Source organism: Artemia sp. Qi Xiang Cuo, chromosome 1 (genome assembly GCF_049724085.1).
Source record: "Artemia sp. Qi Xiang Cuo chromosome 1, ASM4972408v1, whole genome shotgun sequence".
In the NCBI taxonomy this organism is placed as follows: domain Eukaryota; kingdom Metazoa; phylum Arthropoda; class Branchiopoda; order Anostraca; family Artemiidae; genus Artemia; species Artemia sp. Qi Xiang Cuo.
This window is the reverse complement of record NC_142794.1, coordinates 34,412,184-34,436,585: the sequence shown is the minus strand read 5'-3', so window position 1 is coordinate 34,436,585 and position 24,402 is coordinate 34,412,184. Positions and strand designations below refer to the sequence as shown.

The 24,402-nt window shown below is 35.5% G+C and overlaps 3 protein-coding genes across 4 annotated transcripts; all 3 read left to right on the top strand.

Annotated features, from left to right (window-relative positions):
- Nucleotides 1-1,297: 1,297 nt before the first annotated feature.
- LOC148956228 (uncharacterized) lies at nt 1,298-2,137 on the top strand. Its single transcript, XM_089089943.1, has one exon. The coding sequence runs from the start codon at nt 1,298-1,300 to the stop codon at nt 2,135-2,137; it is 840 nt and encodes a 279-aa protein (XP_088946069.1).
- Nucleotides 2,138-4,932: 2,795 nt separating this feature from the next.
- Nucleotides 4,933-19,397, top strand: LOC148956226 (uncharacterized). 2 transcript variants are annotated; one of them, XM_089099721.1, is made up of 6 exons: nt 7,762-7,994; nt 8,869-9,048; nt 10,610-10,860; nt 16,918-17,267; nt 18,078-18,225; nt 18,748-19,397. In XM_089099721.1, exons 2-5 carry the CDS (start codon nt 8,956-8,958, stop codon nt 18,209-18,211), a joined length of 828 nt encoding a protein of 275 aa, XP_088955847.1. In that variant the 5' UTR covers nt 7,762-7,994; nt 8,869-8,955; the 3' UTR covers nt 18,212-18,225; nt 18,748-19,397. The 2 variants fall into 2 exon arrangements, with proteins under 2 accessions (XP_088955921.1, XP_088955847.1); XM_089099795.1 differs by lacking the exons at nt 16,918-17,267; nt 18,078-18,225; nt 18,748-19,397 and adding exons at nt 4,933-5,005; nt 7,190-7,376 and having other exon boundaries at nt 10,610-10,743.
- LOC148956227 (uncharacterized) lies at nt 12,124-13,559 on the top strand. Its single transcript, XM_089094563.1, has one exon. It carries the CDS (start codon nt 12,292-12,294, stop codon nt 12,877-12,879), a length of 588 nt encoding a protein of 195 aa, XP_088950689.1. The 5' UTR covers nt 12,124-12,291; the 3' UTR covers nt 12,880-13,559.
- Nucleotides 19,398-24,402: the final 5,005 nt, after the last annotated feature.

Sequence of the window (24,402 nt, the reverse complement as noted above, 5' to 3'; positions counted from 1 at the left end):
TATCCAGTGTGATTTCAGGAGAAAGAAAAGCACTGCTGAAAACCTGCTCTGTTTTAAACAAGATGCCCTTTATGCATTGCAGAACGGATGGATTATGGTTATTGTCCATTTGGATGTGAATGGTGCTTTTGATTCAATGGTGCATCGTCATATATTGAGTGGGGTTATGGAAGCTGGAATCAGAGGAAGGACATTAGCTGTTACTGAGAACTATTTAACAGGAAGAGAAGACACTGTTAGAGTTGGCTCTGTAGAGTCTAGTATTATATTAAGTAGAAGACGCGGGGCTCCACAGGGATCAGCACTTGGTCCTGATTATTATAATATTGCAGAATATGACATACCGATTGAGAATGGAGAGTCGAAAGGGATGATATTTGCTGACAATAATTCTTTTTGGGCAGTAGCAAGAACACTAGAAGAGACAATGGAGGTTGTAAAATCCACATTACAACAAATCGAACATTGGGTCGAGGGAATTGATTTGAAATTTTCCCCTTACAAATCTAAGAAGATGATGATTACTAGAAAGAAAATAAAGAACTTACCCATACTTTATCTCAATGGTAATCCTATTGAGTACGTGAAACAGACTAAGGTCCTCGGGTGTATAATTACTGACAAACTGAGTTGGTACCCACATGTTGAAAAGGTTCGTGCTGCATGTATGAAGAGATTGAATATTATGAAGTTGCTCACTTCATACTCATGGGGGATGAAGGCTGATATGTTATTGGAGTTCTATGTGAAGTATATTCAACCTAAAATTGAATACGCTTCAGTGATATATGGGTCTGGACCGCATTCAACATTAAAAAGGTTGGATGTAATACAAAATTATGCTGTTCGAATTGCTTTTGGAGCAAGAAAAACAACACCAGTGATATTCTTACTATCTGAAAGTGGTCTACCGGAACTTGAGACTAGAAGGAAAATAAGTGTATTGAAGTATTTGCAAAGATTATGGATAGCAGATAAAACCAACCCTTTGAAGTCAAGAGTTATAAAACAAGGAAAAATCTTCACTGCAAACCCCAAAAATAAGAGGTTCCAGGCAAATATATTTGAACAATGTGACAGTATTGCAAAACCTCAGGGAATTAAACTGAAGTTTACTGAGATGTTAAGAGTACCTCAAGTGGTGTTATCACCTCCTTGGAAAGAGAAATCTGTAGTATGTGGTTTGGATTTTAAGTAGATTAATAACTTAGATTGGAATACCTGTTGCCGGATATGGAAGTTAGAAAAGTATCAAGGATACTTAGACATTTATATAGATGGATCAAAAAATGAAGGGATGGTTGGTGCTGCATTTGTTGTCCCTAAAATGAAGGTTTCAAAACAGTTTAAACTTCACAGTAAAGCATCAGTTTTCCAAGCAGAGGCAGTAGCTCTTGCAAAAGCACTTGAGTTTTCATTATCAGAAGTGCACGAGGAATATTTTGGCATATTGATATGTTCTGACTCTAAAGCTGTGATTTCTGCCATTAAGTCATTCCAGGCAGATCGGTACAAATCAGGAGAAATAGCTGAATGTTATTCAAAGTTGTTAATGTTGATGGAATCGAGGAGAGTAGCATTGCGGTGGGTTCCATCACATGTGAGAATAATAAGAAATGAATTGGCAGATAGCAAAGCCAAACATGCAGCCACAGAAGGAATGATTCGTAATTGCTCTACCCCCATGGTGATCAGTCAATTGGAATGGGTGCGTAAAGCTGTATTACGAGAAAGCTTTGAGGATGTGAGAGATCAGACTGGCAATTTATTCGTTACAAGCAAGCTGCATTGGAAGTTCGAAAAGTCAATTTATAAAAACCTTAGCAGACACAAAGGACGCCTACTGTTCAGATTGAGGTCAGGTCACTGTGGCACGAATAACTACAGAGCTAGATTTTACGGTGAAGACAGCAACTGCATGACTTGTTCGGAAGAAAAGTCTGTGGAACATTTAATATTGGATTGCGAGGAGTATCAGGAGCAAAGAGACAAGATATATGCTTTCTTCAGAGGGAGGCTTGACCCCATAAGTTTGCACTCCATTCTTGGAGGGCTGAATGACTTAGAAGACAACCTGAAAATAGTCAGAATTGTAATTCAATTCTTTAAGGAAATTGGAAAAGACTTGACGCTATAAAAACATTTAAGTTATGTGAAGTGATATATATAAAACAGAGATTTGGTTCCCAAGGTGTTCAACACAAAGGGGAACTCAAAACCCTTGATGATGATGATGATGCCTGCAAATAGAAAGTGTGCAATTCCTGAGTGTGGGACCACTCTGGCAGTCATTGATATGACTGTCGGTAGGGCAAAAGCAGAAAGATGGTATTTTAGTGCTAAAAGGGTTTACCCAGAATTAGTTTTGAAAAATTATAGTCGAGTATGTTACCTATACTTTAAAAAGACTGATTTTATTAAAGTTGAAAAAAATGACAAATTTATCTTGAGGCATAACGCAGAGCCTGTTTTTATTAGTCCAAAGGAGGTGAATAATTCCCTAAGAAAACAGCATTGTGGACCACAGGGCTTGGACTGTGTTGCATTTCTCAGGTAAGATGGCCTAGAATTGGTTGACAGAAGTGGAAAAGGCAGGGCTTAGTGATGGTTTTTCGGTGATTAATTATCATTAATTACGTTCTAGACAAGGAACGTACTAGGCCTAGGGCTTTAGAACTTAAAGCATGTAATTAATCGTATTTATTGATTATCGTAAATTAATCGTAATTAATTATGATTAATCACTTAAAAACGTCACTAAGCCCGCCTCTTTGCATCATTAATTAGAATCACTCAACATGGAATATACCCTTGCTGAAATCGGTTCCCAAAATCAGCTACGTATACCTAGCCCTTTCAACAGTTATATATCAAATATTGAGATACTAGCAGCAGAGTTTGGTTGATGACATGTACAAAAAAATATATAAAAATAAAATGCAGAGCACATACTCTTTAGTGAGGAAGCCCAACAAAACCTTCAACTCAATTCCCTAAGCATGAAACAAATCAGAGTAGACTTAACAGCAATGTCAATGCAGACATAGTCATTAACACAGAGCAAAAGTCCCCCAGCCAGCCTTTAATTGAAATATTTATTTATCTCCATGCACATTTAATCTGCCATCACTTTTTACTTGACAAACACAAATTTTAGCAAAAAGAAAAGAATGAAGGTAAACACACCAATTTGCAGAAAAAATTAAAATGAGGGATTTTTTTCTTCGAGGAGGGGGGCAATAATAAATAAAAACTAGGGGGGGGGGGGCAAGGAATAAAAAACAAACTTTATTCAATAATTTAAATAAGAATGGCCCACAAATTCAGGAAAACTTAGGGAAGCTTGAACCAGCAGTCCTTCTGTGTAGAGTAGAGTGCTATAGGCTGAGATGCAGTACATAGTGGGTGAGCTTCAAATCATAGATAACCACAAGTCTCATGTCTCCTTATAAGTTGTGCAGTTTGCAAAAGATTCAGGCATCACACTACTTATCATTCCCCCTTACTGCAGCCACAAGGTCTAGCTGTTAGATGTTAATATGTACTTTCCCTTCAAATGTCAATGCAATGAAGTTGTAGATAACTGAATGTTGTCTAATCCTGGAAGAGCTTGACAATATATGACAAGGCTTCTCTTAAAATCATAAGGGGCATTGAGAAACCTGGAATATGGCCCTACAATCCTGAAATCTTCACAGAAGATGATTTTCTTACCTCTTTTGTCACTGACAGGCTTGCTCCCCCTAATCTTGATGGACCTGGCCCAATTAGCCCTGCAAATAACATCCTAGGTTTGCCAGAAGACCCTGAAGTTGAGGTGAACAATGAAGAAGCTTAGAGCCCATCTGCCTATTTCAGAACTCAGAAGTCCTATTTCAAATTAAGAACTCGAATTTCAATATTGAAACTCTTTTCAATAGTAAACACCTTTTTTTCCAGCAACTATAAAGCATTTGCCATTATATTAATTCAAGAAAAGAGCACCCTCTACTAAAAATATTAAGATTACAGTATATATAATGTGGGCTATATATTTCTCCATTAGGGGGGAAGGGGTGTAAAGTAAAGCAATGTAGGTCATAGGAGTGATATAAGTAAATACTTTGGAATAGTTTCCATCTATAAACAGTTTTAATTGCATTGTAAAAAGCTTGAATTCAAGAGAAGTGGATGCAAACCAAAATTAGACATACGAAATTTGCCTATCTTCTAACTTTGTATGCTAGGCTTTGAAGACTTAAAAACTTCTTTCTGGGGTGTTGAATAATTGGTTAAGGTTGCTTTTAGGACAGAAATCAGAAGCAAAAAAAAATATATATACCATTAGATTTGCTATAGGCCTACAATACTATTTCCAAATATAATAGCACTGCTGTCATAATTGTGTCCCAGCACCCCCCCTCTCACAGTAGTGAAGCAAAATATGACCCTAGGCTATTTAAGGTACAAAATATGTAGCTTCTGTGGACTTACCATTATAATTTGTGTTTATTATTCCACAACTGGTTCATAAAGACAATTCAAAAAGAATAAAACTTTTATATACTGGCAAGGAATATAGCCTATCTTACCTCTTTGAGGGGGGGGGGGGCTAGGATACAACTGTCATGGTAGCAACCATTATATTTGGAAAGCACTGAATGGAGTTCAGTGCTCAACCATTATATTTGGAAATCACATGGTCATAATGTTTGGTATTATAGTGCTTTGCTCAGAATGGAAATCTTGGTACATAATTACCATATTCTTTTTCCTATTTGATCCCATAAGTTTAAGTAGGTTACTTTTTACAATGCAATTAAAACTGTTTATAGATGGAAACTATTCTAAAGTATTTACTTATATGACTCATATGACCTACATTGCTTTACTTTACACCCCTTCCCCCTAATGGAGAAATATATAGCCCACATTATATATACTGTAATCTTAATATTTTTAGTAGAGGGTGCTCTTTTCTTGAATTAATATTATGGCAAATGCTTTATAGTTGCTGGAAAAAAAGGTGTTTACTACTGAAAAGAGTTTCAATATTGAAATTCAAGTTCTTAATTTGAAATAGGACTTCTGAGTTCTGAAATAGGCAGATGGGCTCTAAGCTTCTTCATTGTTCACCTCAACTTCAGGGTCTTCTGGCAAACCTAGGATGTTATTTGCAGGGCTAATTGGGCCAGGTCCATCAAGATTAGGGGGAGCAAGCCTGTCAGTGACAAAAGAGGTAAGAAAATCTTCTTCTGTGAAAATTTCAGGATTGTAGGGCCATAGTCCAGGTTTCTCAATGCCCCTTATGATTTTAAGAGAAGCCTTGTCATATATTGTCAAGCTCTTCCAGGATTAGACAACATTCAGTTATCTACAACTTCATTGCATTGACATTTGAAGGGAAAGTACATATTAACAGCTAGACCTTGTGGCTGCAGTAAGGGGGAATGGTAAGTAGTGTGATGCCTGAATCTTTTGCAAACTGCACAACTTATAAGGAGACATGAGACTTGTGGTTATCTATGATTCGAAGCTCACCCACTATGTACTGCATCTCAGCCTATAGCACTCTACACAGAAGGACTGCTGGGTCCAGCTTCCCTAAGTTTTCCTGAATTTGTGGGCTATTCTTATTTAAATTATTGAATAAAGTTTGTTTTTTATTTCATGCCCCCCCCCTAGTTTTTATTTATTATTGCCCCCCCCTTCCTGAAAAAAATCCCTCATTTAATTTTTTTCTGCAAATTGGTGTGTTTACCTACATTCTTTTCTTTTTGCTAAAATTTGTGTTTGTCAAGTAAAAAGGGATGGCAGATTAAATGTGCATGGAGATAAATAAATATTTCAATTAAAGGCAGGTTGGGGGACTTTTGCTCTGTGTTAATGACTATGTCTGCATTTACATTGCTGTTAAGTCTACTCTGATTTGTTTCATGCTTAGGGGATTGAGTTGAAGGTTTTGTTGGGCTTCCTCACTAAAGAGTATGTGCTCTACATTTTTATTTTTATATATTTTTTTGTACATGTCATCAACCAAACTCTGCTGCTAGTATCTCAATATTTGATATATAAAAGTTGAAAGGGCTAGGTATACGTAGCTGATTTTGGGAACCGATTTCAGCAAGGGTATATTCCATGTTGAGTGATTCTAATTAATGATGCAAAGAGGCGGGCTTAGTGACGTTTTTCAGTGATTAATCATCATTAATTACGATTAATTTACAATAATCATTAAATACGATTAATTAGATGCTTTAAGCTCTAAAGCCCTAGTACATTCCTTGTCTAGAACGTAATTAATGATAATTAATCACCAAAAAACCATCACTAAGCCCTGGCTTTTACCATCATTAATTAGAACCTCTTGACATGGAATACAACTTGCTGAAATCAGTTCCCAAAATCAGCTACGTGTGCCTAGCCCTTAAGCTTAGTTTTTACTAGAGTCTAGCATGTACTTCTGTTGCATTAAGTATCCCTTGCAGTGAGCTGGACTCTAATTCTAGCCAAGTACCATTATTAGAAAAAAGTTTTACTTTTCTAAATTTTCCAAATAAGAAAGTAGTTGAAGAAGGAATGAAAAAAAGACTATACTCAACCCCAATTTCAGTAAATATCTAGTATGAGAGACTTTTCCCTATCTTAGTTATATTTGCAAGAAAGAGGCACAGCATTGACATTATTGAAAACATCATTGCTGGAAAAATTGGCTCCAAAATGCACTTTTTTGCACTGTGACTTCTTCACTCTTACTCCCATTTGACCAAAAGAGCATATGATCTAGCTAAAAGGATAAAGATATGCAAGTTATTTTTATGAAAGTTTTATGGAGGAGAGAAAACAGCTCTTTTCGTACTTTTGTATCCAAGGTTTCCTCCTGGGTTGCAACTTAATAAAGTTACTGGTAGCTTTTCAAGCAAGGATAAGTTTCAAATTATGCTGGTCATTCTTGCATATTAAATTTTTAACTCGGTATTACAAATTTGAGTTCTTTCAGAATTTAATCATTCTATAATTCAGTTGTGAAAGGGGTTTACAGACATCTTTCTATTTTGTGAATAAAATATATTTACAAGGCATTTCTATGGTTCTACAAGATGGACTGACTGTCTCGTGTTTCTCTGCATCTATTTTTTTTTTTTTTTTTGGTATACTGGCCCATATTTTTACATCATTGATGTGTAAATTAATTATCGTGTATTTGTAGAAGTAGACATGCTGCTTCTTCACATAGTTGCACCACAGCTAACCCTGATGTGAACTTGGAATCTACAGTTTCCCATGCAGTGATTGATGTCTCTTCTGGTCCTTCTACATCAGGTGGTAGGGAAAAAACCTGCATAGAAAATTTGCCAACTGTTGCTTCTACTTTAAGGAGACAACCTACATACAAGGCAATTTATTTTCTGTATTGTATTCTTCTTTGTAAATGTCTATAAAATTACTTTAACTCCTTATTTCTTTTTTGCTCTCTGTTTTGATTATAACTTGCACCAACATTGATTTCTCTTTTTTATAAGATTTTTAGCTTTTAAGTCTTTTGACAAATTTTATTGAAAACATTTGTCATTGTTTTATAGGGTTTTGTTTCCTTTAATACTACATTGATTTTGCCAACTCCAAAATATTCATTAAGACTATTAGCTGCTTATGCATAAATCCTTTTGAAATGATCTTGGAAAATAAGCTTGGTCATTAAAATTTTTATAGGATGATTTTCTTAATTTATTCTTTTAATTATTAATGTGGGTTTGAAAAGGTTTCAATGCTTTTTTTTAGGTTGGAAAAAGGAGCCCAGTGCAATTTGGCCATAGAGGGAAAGTCTCATCAGCTACTTCCCCACAAAGAGCCTTGTTTCTCACAAGTACGCCTTCCTCTAGCCATAAAATACACCATCCTACCTCTTCATTTTCAGCTCCAGTATTCTCGTTTAGCAACAATGATGATTCAGATCATTCACTTGGAGAGATACCTAATACCTCTGGGGATGATCATGAAACTACATTTACAAGGTAAATGCCTAGTGAAGACATATTTTTTTAAAGCTGATAGTTACTTATGATGAAAAAAGCTATTAAGCTAGTTAAAAAATACAGCAATGAATTATTCTGGAAAGCTGACATATTTCTATTTCCATTGAAGGTGCTTTACATAATTTGTTTTGAAATATCTTATGACAGTTGACTGTTCAATTCTCCTTTTCTTTTTATTGGGAATTATAAAAGCAGCAACAAACTTTATTGAAATTTGGCGATTTTGAATTGAAGGAGTTTTTTCTTAATCATCTCTTCCCAACTCATTTAGGGACGACTTTTTGTTTGTCCACAGATGGATGGCCAAGAAGTACAATTTTGGCAATCTGTCATCCTACATCTGTAAAATGTTTTTGCAAGCACTTATAACATATGGAATATATGTGTCAACTTTCTCTAATAGGTCTTTAGAGCATAAAGGATTTATATATTTGATTTACTCTTGCACCAATAAGCAGTACATTCTTTTATATGCCTCTGTATTTACAAATTTTTCTAATATTACTGATATGTTTGTGAACATACCTGATCCAAGGAGTGCCCTCTTCCTCCAAGAGGGGTCCCAAAATACTCATACAGATTTTGGAGAAGTCTAGACCTAAATATCAACTTGCCAATACATCAGATCTTCCTTCATATATGAATTTACATTTATGTACACTTAAAGAATAGGTACTTTCATCTGATCCTTAAGGGAAAACCACTGAGTTTTTTGTGGAGGATAAGAAGTCAAAATTCATTGGGATGCATTTTAATAATCCTAACATTGGCAGTAGGCCTATATTTATATACATACTGACGTAGAGTCACTCCCCTTCTGTGTAGAAGTTCCTATGAATCTCAATCATTATAGTGATGGCATTGAAGTCAATCTGCAATGGTTTTCCATTATTGAGTCATCTGTTCTTGTTGAGCTGTTCTCACACATAACTTGCAGACAATGCAAAAACAACTTGGTGCATATACAGAAAAGCGTCTCAAATGGTTCTGCTATTATCTTTCAACTAGTTTGTGGTGGCAATTGTGGCGAATGGTAAGCATTAATATATATATATATTTTTGGATTTCTGTTTACAAACCCAACTTTTTTTTATGCCTATAGAAATTTAATTTAATCTGTTTCATTGGTGAAAAATATCAAATTTAAGGGCTTGTAAGAATACTGGTGTTTTAACTAAAATAAAATAATAATATTGTCAAAAAACCTGTAAACAAATTTTCCTTTTTTTTTGTTACTCGGAAAGAAATTATCTTTCCCAAAGACAGCATGGAACGCATGCATTGTTGAAAATCCTAGAAACTTGGTTTCTGAACCAGTTTTTGCTTTCAAACATCAGAAAATATTCCACCCCTGGAACTCCAAATTTGAAGTTTACACAAAAGACTGATTCCACTCATTTATAATTAAATTTCTGATCAATTACAATAACTAAAAATGTATCATTTCTAAATTAGAACACAAACTGTATGCACAGAAAGTGAAGCTTGTGATGGAATAAACTAACTTATTTTGTATATATTAGTATTGTATAGGTAATGGTTTATTAGTACATGTATTGAGCCTTGCTTTGAAGCAGCAGATTCTAACACGGGTTGACACCCAGCTCTACATAATGCGTTTTCACAACTCTGAATTCAATACAAACCGTTTTCAGCTACCATATTCAACCGAGGTTTCTTTAATCTGGAACCTGTTGAAATACCAATTTGAAACTCGGGGTTGACATTCGTATGCTCTATTTATTCAGCATTTTCTTAGGAAGCCTTTTAAGTATTTTTCGTTAAAAATACCTTTTCTTTCTTACTATTTCATAAATTTTGTCTTAGGTGGAGGCATGGCCAAAACAAAATTGAAGCTAGCAATAAAATATGGTCTGTTGACCTAGCTTTGTCATCAGCAGTGCTATCAACTGGGTCAAGTCCAAGTAAAATTATTAAAATGTTCAACATTATGGAATGTGCTGTTTTCAGTATGAGGACATACTTTAATCACCAAAGCCTATATTTATTCCTTGCTGTTGAAAACGTTTGGACAAAAGACTACCAAATTAAATTACTGGAAGAATATGAGGGGACAGGAAAAAAGTAATTGTGGGAGCTGATGGTTGCTTTGACTCTCCAGATCACTGTGCTACATACTGCTCTGTAACCTTTATGGATTTGTCCAATGGAAAAATTCTAGATTTTGAATTTATCCAGGTAAAGTAATTCAGGAATCATGGATATTGTTTGTTAATTTCATACATTTTTCTTCTCTATCTAAAGCATATTTTGTCAAAAACTCTCCCTTGATGTGAAACGACATACCAGTAAAACGATAAAAGAATTAACAGAATGAACTTTCAAATAAATATCTCATATTTTACTAAATAAAATAAAAAGAATTTTAATGTTTTAAGACTGATTAAGTACTAGTAAATCTCAAGTTCAATGGTATAAAATTAAAGCAAATCTTGCAAATAAACCCAAAAATGACTTAAGAGAAGACATCATAGTTTTGCCAGTTTATTTAAAATCCTGGTAGATAGCAAATGTATAGATCTAAATCTCTTCTATAGAATTTTTACTTGTGTAACAATATTGGTCTTTTTCAGAAAAATGAATCGTCGTCTTCTCCAGTAATGGAAAAAGAAGGATTTGTGAGAGGATTGCAAAAATTACTGGCAATGGGCGTAGACATTGGTGAAGTGAACACTGACCAAAACTTAGTAATTATCAAATTCATGGCAGAAAATAGTGATATCAAGCAATCACTTGACATATGGCACTATACAAAGAATTTAAGAAAGAAACTTACAGCAACAAGTCGAAAGAGAGGATGTCATAGCATAAAATCTTGGATAGAGTATGATTTATATGTTTTGGTTGTGTTTCCTTTTTTTTACTCCATTCTTCACACATTGGCAAAGTCTTTGAGTAACCAAATGCTTGATTAGATTCTGTATGAGATAATGAGACTGTCTAATTCTGTATATTTATTAACGGATTTGATCATTTATTTACCTGATTATCAATAATTTGTACTTGACTACTAATTTATTTGTAAATACGGTTTAGCACTCTCTTTAAAAATTTTTCCTAATGCCCCTCCTTAAGCTTATAAGGAAACCAAGGGGAGGATTGTTCCCATCCCTGAAGGACTCCCTCTTTCAAGTTGGAAATTTTATTTTAGGCTACTATTCTTTATTTTGGCTCCCCCAAAGCGTGAACTTTTGGTATTTGCAATTCCTATTTTAAAAATCTCGTTTGCAGTGTCTTGTAGACACCTAAACTGTTTTTTCATTTTGCCTTCCCCTATTCCAATATTATCTTCTATTGTTTGAAGCATTATCAATCTTTGTATCTAAATTAATGTTCATTTTAGGACATAATGTTTCAATTTTGCCAGGGGATAGTACCTTAGTACCTTTGAGTGATGAAGTATTGGCACAGAGGCTAAATTTTTAATAATACAAAATCACTGCTTTTTTTGTGTGACCAAGTATTCTATTTATGTATAAAGTTATATCAATGTGTTCAGAAAAGTCTTATCTATCATAAGAAATTGACTGGAAAATAAAATATTTATCCATTGCCTGGATATAGGGTACCTCATTCGCCATAGTGTCCTGCCATCTATTAAACTAGACTTTATTCTAACTGGATAGTTATTCTAACTATTCTAAATGGATAGATAGCGCTCTTTTCTTCAACAGATGATTCATAGTACCATCATAATCATCCTTGTTTAAACAAACAATTAGCTACAAAAAATATCAACACTTAGCCTATACTTCATAACCTACTAAATTGAGTTAATAAACCAATTTGAGTAAATAAGTGAAGTATTTTTCTTTGTTTTGTTGGTTATAGTTGATTTTTTTTTTAGAAGAGATCTTCTTTCAGGTAGTAGCCTAGCTTTGATAGGCCTAGCATATAGCCTGAACCTGTTTGGTTTGTTCCCTGATTAAGTTGAAAAAAGGATTATAAGCCCAATTTATATGTTAAAGACATTTTCCTACATATTTTGTGATATTTTGATAAGTATATTAACCTACAGTGACATTTAAAGTTGCCCTTCTAAGTGTTTTATTTGACTTACATGGACATTGAAGTAAGTTAATTTTTTGCTTCATCAGTCAGTGATGACAATGATGCTATACAATGTGGTTGAAAATTAAGTGCAATTGAATAAATTTAATAAATTCTGCAGGCAGAACTTTTAAACACTGAAAAGTGACCAGTCTGTTCAGAAAAAATCAGTGAAAAAAAAGGATACATTAATACTGACCAAATAATGCCACCAAAACAGCCGACTCATAATATGGACGCAACACCTAGAGGGGGTTCAAAAAGAATTCATATCAGCCCCAAAAAAGGATGTGATAAGTGTTTGGCGTGTGAGACGGATCTTGATGATGACTCTTCTGCAATTCTCTGCAATGGATGTGAGAAGTGGAAATGTATTGACTGTATGGATATGCCTGAGTCTGAATATGTATTGATCACAAAAATCTCTCGACGGGTCGAAGTTTGCATAAAATGTCCGATCTGTAAACACTCTGGTACGACTTCAAGCAGTTCTAGTCAGAACCCTAGCATGAAGATTATCGTTGAAGCTACAATAAACAATATGAAGAGCAACATCATTGACAAAATCCCTTCCCAGGCTGTTATACAAGATATTGTGCAGTCCTCAGTAAGAAACCTTGAAACTACATTGAAAGCTGAAATTTCTAAGTCAATCAGTGATATTAAAGCACAGGTGTCCGCTCTTGAACATCAGGCTGCCGATAAATGCTCAATCTCTGATGTGCGTGCTGAGATTCAGACCCTTGTTCAACAAGAGACTGCTAGCATAAAAAATGATTTTTCGCAACAGTGAGGTCCAGCGCCTTTTCGCTGAAGAGCGGGATAGGCAGCGCAGAGCTCTTAATATAGTTGCGTATGGTATCTCATCACAACCGAACGAACAGCTCTACATCCAGTAGTACCTCAGCCAGAAGTATAAACTTCAGGACATACGTATTACAAATGTGAGAAGACTACCCACCCCTGCAAACCCACAGTCTGCAAGTGCGCGCCCGCCTCCTGTCCTCTTCTCTGTACCAAGTTTTGACATCAAAAGGACAATCATCAACCGTTCTCGTGAACTCCGCGAAGACATTCAGTTTTGTGGTGATGCTTCAAAGGTAGAGCATAACAAACGTAAAGCTCTTGTAGATGAGCTAAAGAGGCGAAAAAACACTGGCGAAACAGATCTCATCATCTTCAAAGGACAAATAGTGTAAAAAAACGTAGCTGTTCATCGCGGTTGGAAAACTCCAACGCCAGCCTCAAACCAGTCCGCGATGGAAATCTAACAGTTTGTCCCTCACCTGTAAATAGCCCTGTTTTCTTGCAGTTATCTTTTTTGTTTCATAATACTTCAAGTGTTGATATAAGCGTATCCTCTACAGAAAATGAACTTAGTCAATTACATAGTGAACTTTTTTTGTCATGTGATAGCTCGAGTAATTCGAGTTTCGTAAATGCCGTTTCTGAACTTACTTCCACGCCACCTGTGTCTATCGCAGTTGCAGCTCCTGGACCTCTGCTGCTAGACGGCATGTCACAAAAGTCTCGGAAAAATAACACCCTGCGTGTCATCTCGAGCAATGTTGACTCTCTTACAAACAAGCTTCTGGAATCCCAAGTGCTCTTAAAAGAAGAGGCAGCAGATATTGCCGGTTTGGTGGGGATTCTGCCAAAGTATACTGTAGTTCCTTCTACTGAGAGTTCACTGCAGATATCTGGATTTCAGTGCTTTACTAATCTAGGACAGCCAAACTTCAGAAGAGGAGTTGGTGTCTACGTCAGAGAAGGCTTACAGGTTAGTGTTATCAACCTTCCTATTTTTAATGTAACTTGGGTTGAAAGTGTATGGCTTGATATTAATCTTCATGACAAAAAAGTCTGTATTGGGTGTATTTACAGAAGCCCTACCGCACCCAGTCTTGAAGAATGTGAATCATCACTTAAAAAAATTATTGATGGAATGGCTTCCTTGGTATCACAAACGGCTGCATCTGATTTGATAATAATTGGCTATTTTAATTTCTCGTCGGTTGAGTGGGTGGATGGACTTGGTTATCCGGCATCTGGCGGTGGGGATTCACCATTTGTGTCTTGTTTATGTGACAATTTCCTTCACCGAACGGTTGAAAAACCCACAAGGCACCGTGGTGACCAGAACCCTTCCTTGTTGGATCATGTAATTCTGAGTGACCCAGACTCTCTCATCAGAAATGAATTTCTTCCTCCAATTGGTAACAGCGACCACTCAGTTATCTTCTCTGTGCTGTCTATGAATAGTCGTCTTCAAACTAACTTGCGCCCTCAAACTTTTATTGACCATCATGAAATATAGCGGGAATTGGTATCAATAAATTGGTCAGAGCTCATTACTTCTGATATCAATACGTCATGGTTGAATGTCAAGGAAACTCTCCTTTCAACAGAACAGAAGCACTCTTGTATTATTTATTAAAGACAACCAAAAACGCTTCCTTTTCTCACAAAGGACATAGAAAGGTCTATCAATAGGAAAGACATAGCTTGGAAAAGGTACAAAAAGAAAAAAAACACAGGAAAATTGGCTAAGGTATGCGAAGGCTCAGAATCTCGTCTCGGACTCAGTTAGGAAACTGAAGTCTGAATATGAGGAGAAGCTTGCCACTGATATCAAGGCAAACCCCAAATCCTTCTGGAGGCATGTTTCTGCTAAAAGTCCTAACCGTCACACCATTCCTGACCTCAAACATAGTGTGGTAATGCGCTTGTCGCCGATAGATAAAGCTAATTTACTAAATGTCCAGTTTGCCTCCGCTTTCACCACCCAGTCTTGTCCAACCATCCCTGCAGCACCATCACATTCTGTATCTACCCCAATGCCTAGCCTGTTAGTTACTGAAGAAATGGTCTTATCTAGTCTCGATAAACTCGATGTTAACAAATCCGAAGGACCTGACGGGACCTTGAGGCTTCTTCAAGAGTGTAGAAATGTCCTCGCTTCTCCTCTGTGAAGACTCTTCCAGCTGTCCCTAAAAAATAGAGAGCTACCTACAGATTGGAAAATGTTACATGTCACACCAATCCACAAAAAAGGCCGATTGTGGTGAAAATTACTATCCCATCAGCATCACTTCTGCAGTTGTAAAGGTATTCGAGAGATTTGTAAATAGAGCTCTCATTCAGCACTTTTAAACTAACAACATACTAACTCTTTCTCAACATGGCTTCAGATCTGGTAGATCCGTGGACACTAACCTAATACAGACATACGAGTATGTAACATCACTGCTGAATCGAGGATTTTCTGTTGATATGGTGCTCCTGGACCTCTCAAAAGCTTTCGACAGGGTATGTCATGAATTCCTTATCGCCAAACTGAAGGCAGTAGCTGTTGATGGTGTTACTGTGCAGTGGATACAGAGTTTCCTATCAGAAAGAACACAAGCCGTCAGGGTCTATGATTCTCAAGGTGTTCCTCATTTATCGTCATCCATAACTGTGTTAAGTGGCGTTCCCAAGGGGACCATCCTTGGACCAAGTCTCTTCACTTTTTATATTAATTATGCACCAAACCTTCTTTCGAACCTCCACACACTTTATGCTGATGACTCAAAACTTGTTGGCAAAGCTGCTATACCATCTGATCTCCAATCTATACAAACGGACCTTGATATTCTTTGAAGCTGGGCTGATAAATGGCTCCTCTCCTTTAATGCTGAAAAATGTCATTCATTCATTTTGGCAAACATAATCCACATCAGCAGTACCATCTCCAAGGTAACCCCCTCTCTGCAGTTACTGAAGAAAGAGATCTTGGAGTCATTGTTGTTGATCATTGGCTGAGTTTCAGTACCCATGCAAAATCTGTATCTTCTTCTGCCTTCCAATCCCTTGGACTTATTAAAAGAACTATCTCTAGCCAGTGTCCTAAAGTATTTATGAAGCTCTACAAGGCACTGGTTCGGTCACGCCTTGAGATTGGAATGTCCCTGGCGTCCCCCTATTTTAAGAAGGACAGGGAAATACTAGAAAAAGTACAGAGAAGAGCAACTAAGATGGTTGATGGCCTCAAACAAGTGCCATATGAAGAGCTTTTGCATCATCTGAAGCTCCCTACTCTCACGTACCGGAGAAAGCGAGGCGACATGATTCTAACCCACAAAGTCATTTCAAAAAATACTCTTCCTGGTCTCCTTGCTCCCCCAGAACGTCTTGTGACAAGAAGAAATTCAATGAAAATTTTCAAGAAGCACTCTTCTATCCGAGAGAGAAGCCATTTCTTCAGCCAACGAATAACCAACTTGTGGAATCAGCTCTCTGAAGACATGGTGTCTGCAGACTCGAGGATTGCTTTCAAGCAAAGACTTGATGAAGATTGGCAACAGCAGGAGTTCCTCTACACCTGGGACGCTGCTGAGTCTACAACCTCAATTTAACAAGTGAATCACGACAAACAACAAAAAAACAACCATTAGATGTCATCACGGAGCATTAATAGGATGGAAAATCCTTAAATTGGCTCCAAGCGGCAATTTAAGGTATTTTGGATTAATTTCTAGAGGGAACCACCCTCTCCTACTCTATATGTGCAGGTAAGGATGCCTGTATACATAGATGGACAGTTCCCAATTGTAGGAAAACTTGGGGATATTATCTTATTATTTCCAACACAACTGAAGGAGGGGGGATTAACAGCTGTGGAAAACTTGTCGGTAATTTTTGTTTCGTCCCCCCCTCCCTCTAATGCCTTACTTACATTTGTAATTTATATTTTATACTTATTTTTTTGTTGCACATTTAAAATGTCTTGGCAATCTTGAAGCTTTGTTTCTTTTGCCTTTAGTTATATTAATATAATTTTCATTTTTAGGAGCATCATCAATCATGTTCATTGGTGTTGCTTTTCCTCCTCGTCTCCAGATGAAATGTGGGCAAAATGGGTTAGCATGACCAATCATGTATGTGGGGTTCACGTCCATGATGATCCCCTGTTCCCAAGATGCCTTCACCCTTCTCCACTTTTGAGGGACTATATTCCTCGCTTTTCAGAGGCTGAATTAAACCTCCAATCAGTCTGCATTGGAAAGGCAAGAGAGAAGACATTTAAAATGCTGTCAACTGCTGGGGGTAGAACATCGCAACTGGAGATGTTCCATTCAAATTTGAACAATTTTGCCACCAAACAGCATTTTTTTTCTCTTACTTGGGAATGTATTGTAGGTAAAGTATGACAAATATTTTTAGTATGTATTCTACTAAGTGTTCTACTGTATTCTACTAAGTGTTCATTATGCAAAGTTAATATTTTTTTGTTACTGAAATTAAAAAAAAATGGTTTTATCTAGTAAACAAAATGTAGATTGCCAAATGTTGGGAATTTCAGTTTATAAACATTTGCTCAGGTCCTGAGCTTTTGCGAAATTAGTCATTTGTCAAACAGGTTAATTCTAGAGATTTAATGCTATTTTTCAATGATTCGTTACAAATTGATTATCTAAAAAAGTTTTTTTTTAATAAAACTACATCAGCTAAAATGTATATATTTTGAATTAGAAACAAGAACTTTTCGTATGCAACCAATTTCAGCCTAGTTTAACTCAAGTTTTTTGAATGAATGAATTTTATTGCCTATATTTAACATTACAAAGACAATAAATAATGGAGTAAAGAAAAATAGAAAGAAAACAGCAGACACAATTAGTGAACGAATAACTTAAATTATTAAATCACTGACTGAAAAAATTGATTTTCATTAAGGTTCTATAACTTTTAGGGGATGTTTCCCCTTATTTTTCAATAATCAGGCAAATTTTCTCAGGCGCGTAAGTTTTGATTGGTAGAACAAATTTTGATGAAACTTACATATTTGAAATCAGCATAAAAATTTGATTCTTTTGATGTATCTATTAGTATCAAAATTCCGTTTTTTAGAGTTTTGGTTACTATTGAGCCGGGTCGCTCCTTATGTACAGTTTATTACCACAAACTGTTTGATAAAACACATATTGCTCATTAAATTTTTTATTTAAGGACTGCCATTGCTGCAATGCATCAAAATGAAAATGCAGAAAATCCTGTTCTTTTGGATGAGTTTGAGGACCAATCTACAAAAGGAAATATTCAAAACTTCGCAATGGAGAGCAGCGCATCTATTCTGTATCTGAGTCAGCGAGTTTTGGTAAACATTATTCCTTTTTTATGAGATTCTGGGACCCTTTTGAAATTCGCAAGAAAATTGTGAGCTTTCCCTAAATGGGAATTCACCACTCATTCAAAGGTGGTAAGGGATCTCACTAAAGAAGTCCAAGTGCCTCTATTCTGATAAATGCATTTATCCATCTAAATTTACAATATGATTTGCAATTAAATATTAGCATTAAAAAAAATGATATGCTTCATATATAATTTAAAAGTGTCTTGACAATTAAAATTCATTATTTTTTTGTGATTTCTACTTATTTACATTTTTCTAAATAAAAAAAAATTGAGTGTTACATTGAAATTTTAGTTTTTTGTGGAATATCATAAGAGAAAATGATCATAAAAGGTACCTAGACTGCAAAAAATCTCTGCATTATCTGATTTCAAGAGAGGCAGAAAGTATTAGAATAAAAGTAAGTTAGAACCATACAAAAATCATTTTCTAAAAAAAATTACCTCGTATACTCTACTTGTTAGTAACTTATTTTATAATTCCAAGCTTATGCCGAAGACATTTTTCAAGAAGCTTTAAAATTAGCCAAAAGCTCAGAAACGTCGATGTCAACAACAGTTGCTCCCCCACCCATTGAGCATGAAACAGTTGTTATGGAGGAACTTGTTGCAAGGCATAAAAGAAGATACAAGGCTGTGAATAGCTAGGTATAACCTGCTTTATGTTTTGAATTTTTCATATATTTAGACTAGAAAAAAAAAATTGTTGTATTGATACCAAAATAAAAAGATTAAAAGGTGAATCCAGTGTATTCTTCTTGTTCTTCTTGGTAGGAAAACCTGATCTTCTTGTAGACGCAAGATTCAAAAAAACCTTCTAGAAAACAAAATTTAGGCATTAAATTCAGCCCTGAAGTTCTTATTATTCTAGCTCTAAGCACCTTTAAGATATTACAAGAGTCAGTGACTATTTTTGGATGGAGGGGTGGGGACCAATTCAAAAACATCTTCCTATGACATAGTTATACTATATATTTGATTGCAAAATTTTTATTAATATACAGTGGCAGTTCTAGGCCTGGGTAGGGGGGGCTGCTTTAGATGTGTTATTGCAACATTTAAATTACATTCAATCAGCTACAACCTAAAAAATAAATGAGTAAAAGATACCAGAAGGTAATTATTGAATCTCAAGATAAAAATAATATAGTATAGCCAATTTCTTAAATGGACCCTCAAGCAATTATATAACTGACAGCCAATAGGAACTGTCACTTTGTGAATAAAATAGCAAACAATTTTGAAATATAAAAAGTGGACATTTTCAAGGTAAGTAGAGATTGATACTTTTAACATAAATACAGGATAAAATGTGAGCAGAGAATTAATTAAAATGTTCTTTATATTGGGGAGGGAGGGATAGAAACAGGGGCATTTGTACACTTTCCTAGGACATACTTTAGGCTGTACCTCCATCCCTGAAATTTTCATAACCCAACCCCTTTTCATGTTAGCAAAAAGCTCCTAAACTAGAATTTTACCTAAAGAAACCTACAATAGATTATATACCTACGATTGTCAAAAAATTAAGGCTTCAAAATAGCCTTAATCTTTTGCCAATTCCTCTTGTTTGATATGAAAGGCTTACACTATAGGCTACTAACCAAAATTAGTGACTGTACCACTAGTAGGGCTGGCTTCAGTGACTGCAAAAGCCTGATAACTTAAATCAAAGATGAAATGTGTCCTAAATATGGTAAATAATTTGACAAGCCCAAGAATACCCCATTTTACTATATATTTTCTACACCAAGGTTAAACAATTTTTTTAAATCTTGCTGATACTTTATATTCTTTCAATAAATGTATCTACAGTAAGAGGAATATTAAAAAAAAAACATTGCGTACAAATTTTGGGGGCCAACAAATTTATGTCAAACATTTATCAGTACATATCATAGGTTTGTTTATTGGACAGACTCAAATTGCTTTCATAGATCCTTTAAGGCTCCAAAACAACCTCAATCTCTTCCCAATTCCTCTTGTTTGATATGGAAGGCTTACAATATAGGCTACTGGCCAAAATTAGTGACTGTACTACCCGTAAAACTGGGACAACAAAAGCCTGATTACTTAAAATCAAAGCTAAAATGTATACTCTATACCATAACTACTTGGACAAGCCCAAAAGTTCAATTCCTATTATATTTTCTAAATCAAGGTTTCACAAATTAAAAAAAATTCCCAATACACTCAGTATTCTAATTTTCTTTCTATAAATATATTGATAAGAAGAGCATTTATCAGTATATGTCAGAGATTCATTTTTTGAACAGACCAAAGTCGCTTTCATAGAGCCTTTAACATTAATAAAGGATAAAATGAGAGCAGAAAAAAAAATTGCAATGTTCATTATATAGGGGAGGGAGGGGTGGACACAGGAACATTAAAACACTTTCATGGGACATACTTTCGGCTATATATCTATCCCTGAAAGTTTCATTTTTTTAACCCAACCTCTTTCCAAGATATCAAAAAGCTCTTAAACTAGACTTTTACCCTTTTTGTAATCTTGGATAGTGGTTAGGTTAAGATAAAAAAAAAACTCAAGTGATGAATCCCGGGCCATAAACATACTCTGGGAAGGTACTGGCAGGCTACTATGTTAACCTTCTACTGATTTTTAAGTCTTAGAAATTAACTTACTAGACAGGTCAATACCTATTGGAATTTTGATAAAACAACATTATGCCTTAATTTTCAGTTTCTTTTTCTCTGGTTAAGGGTTTGAAAGTACAAATCCTGTTATTTGAGAGGAATTTTATGTGATACCAATGAGTTGTTTCTAAATTTAGGAAATATAGGCTATTTGCATATCTTTGAATTCACATAGGTTAAATTAAGATTGAGCAAAGATGTGAAGCTGAAAATACTTTTCTTGTACTTTATTTAAGTGGAATATCTATTTTGAAAGGTTTTAATTTCGTAACACAAAGATTTGGTCAATATATACCAAATCATATTATTGAGTTTCAAATAAAGTGAATACACCATTTGATGCCTTTTTTATGCTGATTATGAATATAATAAGTATTTCTATCGGAAATGAATTTCAGCCCCCCCCTATATAGGCTATACCTAACCTAACCTTACCCTGAATTGGCATATATAGGGGGGGGGGGCTGAAATTAATTTACAATAGAAATGCTTATAATATTTGTAATAAGCATAAAAAAGGCATCAAATGGTGTATTAACTTTATTTGAAACTCAACTATATGATTTGGTATATATTGACCAAAGATTTTTAAAATTATCAAAGAACAGTGACCTCAAGAGGGTGAAGGAGTGGATGTAGGTAGGATACTTCAAAACACCTTCCCAGGACATACTTTGGTCTGTAGATCCATCCTTGAAAGTTTCATTTTTTAACCTAAGTTCAGTAAAATTCTACTTTTGGCTATCTTGGAAAGGGGTTAGGTTAGGAAAATAAAACTTTCAGGGATGGGTCTATAGGTTAAAGTAGCCTATGTCCTGGGAAGGCATTTTGAAGTTCCTACCTTCACTCCTTCTCTTGCTAGAGGGTCCTGAAATTTGCCTTCATAACAGGTCTATAGCCTAGGCTATCTATTGAAATTTTGACAAAACAACATTTTACCTTTATTTACAGTTATCAGTTTCTTTTTTCTCTGGTTTTATTTCTAAAAAATGCAATTCCTGTTATTTGAGTAGAATTTTAAGCAATATATGTTTTTTTTCAAAATTTTGGAAATGAGTTTGCATATCTTTAAAACCTTATAAATTGGGATTCAGCAAAGTTGTGAAGCTGAAAACAATTTTTTTGTATTTCATTTAAGCATCAGATCTATTTTGCAAGGCTTCACTTTTATAAAACAAATATTTTTAAAGTTCATGAAAGGTCAGAACCCTCTAGAGGGAGAAGGAGTGGAGATATGTACTTCAAAATACCTTCCCATGACATACTTTAGCCTGTAGAATCATCCCTGAAACTTTCATTTTCCTAACCTAACTGCTTTCCAAAATAGTCAAAAGCAGCTAAAGTAGAATGTTACCCTAAGTTCTTTCTAGGACAGCGTCCAGAATTTGATAACTAAGGCTTCAAAACAGTCTTAATTTTTTCCAATTCCCCTTGTTTGATATGATAGGCTTACACTAGGGCTACTGGCCAAAATTAATGCCTGTACTACCAGTAAAACTGGGAAAACAAAAGCCTGATTAATTAAAATCAAAGTTGAAACGCATACTACATACCCTAGCTACTTAAACGAGCCAAAAAGTTCCCTTCCTATTATGTTTTCTGAACCAAGGTTTGACAGTTTTTCAAAATGTTGCCCGATACTTAGTGTTTCCACTTATCTTTTCAAAAAATCTGTAAAATCTTAACAATTTTCGGGAGAGAATCGGGAGATGGCTCTCAGGATTCGGGAGAAAATCGGGAGACGGATCTCAGGATTAGGTAAAATTTTAAGTTTTTTTTGTATTTTGTATTGAGTTTTTGGAGGCGTTCGAGCGATTTGAGCATAAAGTACCACATTCTAAATGTTTGGAGTGCATATTTACTAGAGCCAGCTGCAATCCCGGAAAGAAAATTCGTCGATCAACATTGTCAAACATGACAAAAGCAAGCAGCTAGAAGCTTGAAATTTATTTAATTTTGAAACTAAGTGCAGTTACATTTCATTCAGACTCTAAAGCTGTTTAATTAAGACATTTTTCTTCCTCCACCCCTACTTTTTCTCGCCCTTTGAGATTCCACACGACGGCCCACTAAGTTCGGGACGGTGACAGAAAATCTGGACGAATTACGGACACCAGGCCTTTGACCATTGAGTCTGAGCTAAGCGGATAATTTTTTTTACCACCAACCCCAGAGGTATTCACAAATGATAGAGAAAACGCAAAGTGGGAGCTCATCAGTATTCATATAACTGAAAAAAAAGTATAAAAATAGCAAAACTTTCAGATACATATACCGTTTTATATTCATAATCTGTATCTATCGCATGGCTTTTTCTGTGAGCAGCCTCCTCTGATCTTGCAGTAACTCAGCTGTGCTGGCATACGCTACTACTCCTTTTAGCCTCTTTCTGAGGGGCTGGTCAACCGTCAGTGTATCTGCTGTAACTCTGTCTCGTTTCCTTTCAAGTTTTGTCTGTTACCAAATGATTCCCTTTGTCGGTCTTTACTTTTTGAGTAAGATGAAGAGTCGTTCTGAATCTACGTTCGAAAATAGCAAGGAAAACAAGTATTGTACAAACTTTGCTAAGTTTGGTTTCCATGGTGGTCCCTCGCACTCAAAGCCCATTTCCAGTAATCCACGGCTGTCAGAGTCACTGTTCCATCATCATTGGCACTATCGGAATGTTCACGCCATTCTTTGTCAATGGCACTTCTCGACCACTAATTGTACTTTTTTTCATCCTTTCTTCGCGATTTTATGTTTGATAATACAATGACAGGCCCTGGTTGACTGTATTAGTCACTTACTGCTTACCCAATCTTACTTTATCAGTAACATTCTTATGCGGCATATTTTTCAGGAATGGGACTAACTTGTCAACCAGCAAAAATTGTAAATTGTTTTCAAAATGCTGCAATTTTCGTCTCTGTTTCTTGTATTGGATCATTTGAAGCAAACCCCTTCAGTTTTACAGAGCAACTGCAGACAAAGTCCAATTTTTGTCATATTTCTTTAAATTTGTAGTAAATTTGGATCATTTTAAACCTACTGAATCAGCTGGACCCACATAGTGGTAGTTCCCATCTTCTTGGTGCAAGCCAACACCTGTGGTTAGTTTATGAGTTGAAAATAATTAGTTAAGTACAAACCTTAAAGGTGTTTAAATTATCAAAGATAGAAAATCAATTCAACCCCTGTGGGATGGATAATGGGCAAACCTATGCCAATAAATTTAAATCGCGGTGCCTCAACTGCCTGGGATGTTAGGAAAAATCCCTAAAAGACCACAGGCAACGGTCAGGTAAAAAAAAAGAATGACCAAAAAGTAAAATGTTCCGGGGATTAAGTTTTCGGGAGATTCGGTATCTTCTTTTTTTGTCGGGAGATTGATTACAAATTCGGTATATCTCCCGAAAAATCGGGAGAAGTGGAAACACTGCCGATACTGTCGGTATTCCGATATTCTTTTTATAAATGTATCTATAATAAGAAGCGAATTAAA

Coding starts and splice junctions, on each gene's coding strand:
- LOC148956226 (XM_089099721.1), top strand. CDS start 8,956: ATGCAAAAACAACTTGGTGCATATACAGAAAAGCGTCTCAAATGGTTC. Junction 10,861..16,917: donor AGCATAAAATCTTGGATAGA/GTATGATTTATA, acceptor TTTCATTTTTAG/GAGCATCATCAATCATGTTC. Junction 17,268..18,077: donor TACTTGGGAATGTATTGTAG/GTAAAGTATGAC, acceptor TTTTTATTTAAG/GACTGCCATTGCTGCAATGC.
- LOC148956228 (XM_089089943.1), top strand. CDS start 1,298: ATGGTTGGTGCTGCATTTGTTGTCCCTAAAATGAAGGTTTCAAAACAG.
- LOC148956227 (XM_089094563.1), top strand. CDS start 12,292: ATGCCACCAAAACAGCCGACTCATAATATGGACGCAACACCTAGAGGG.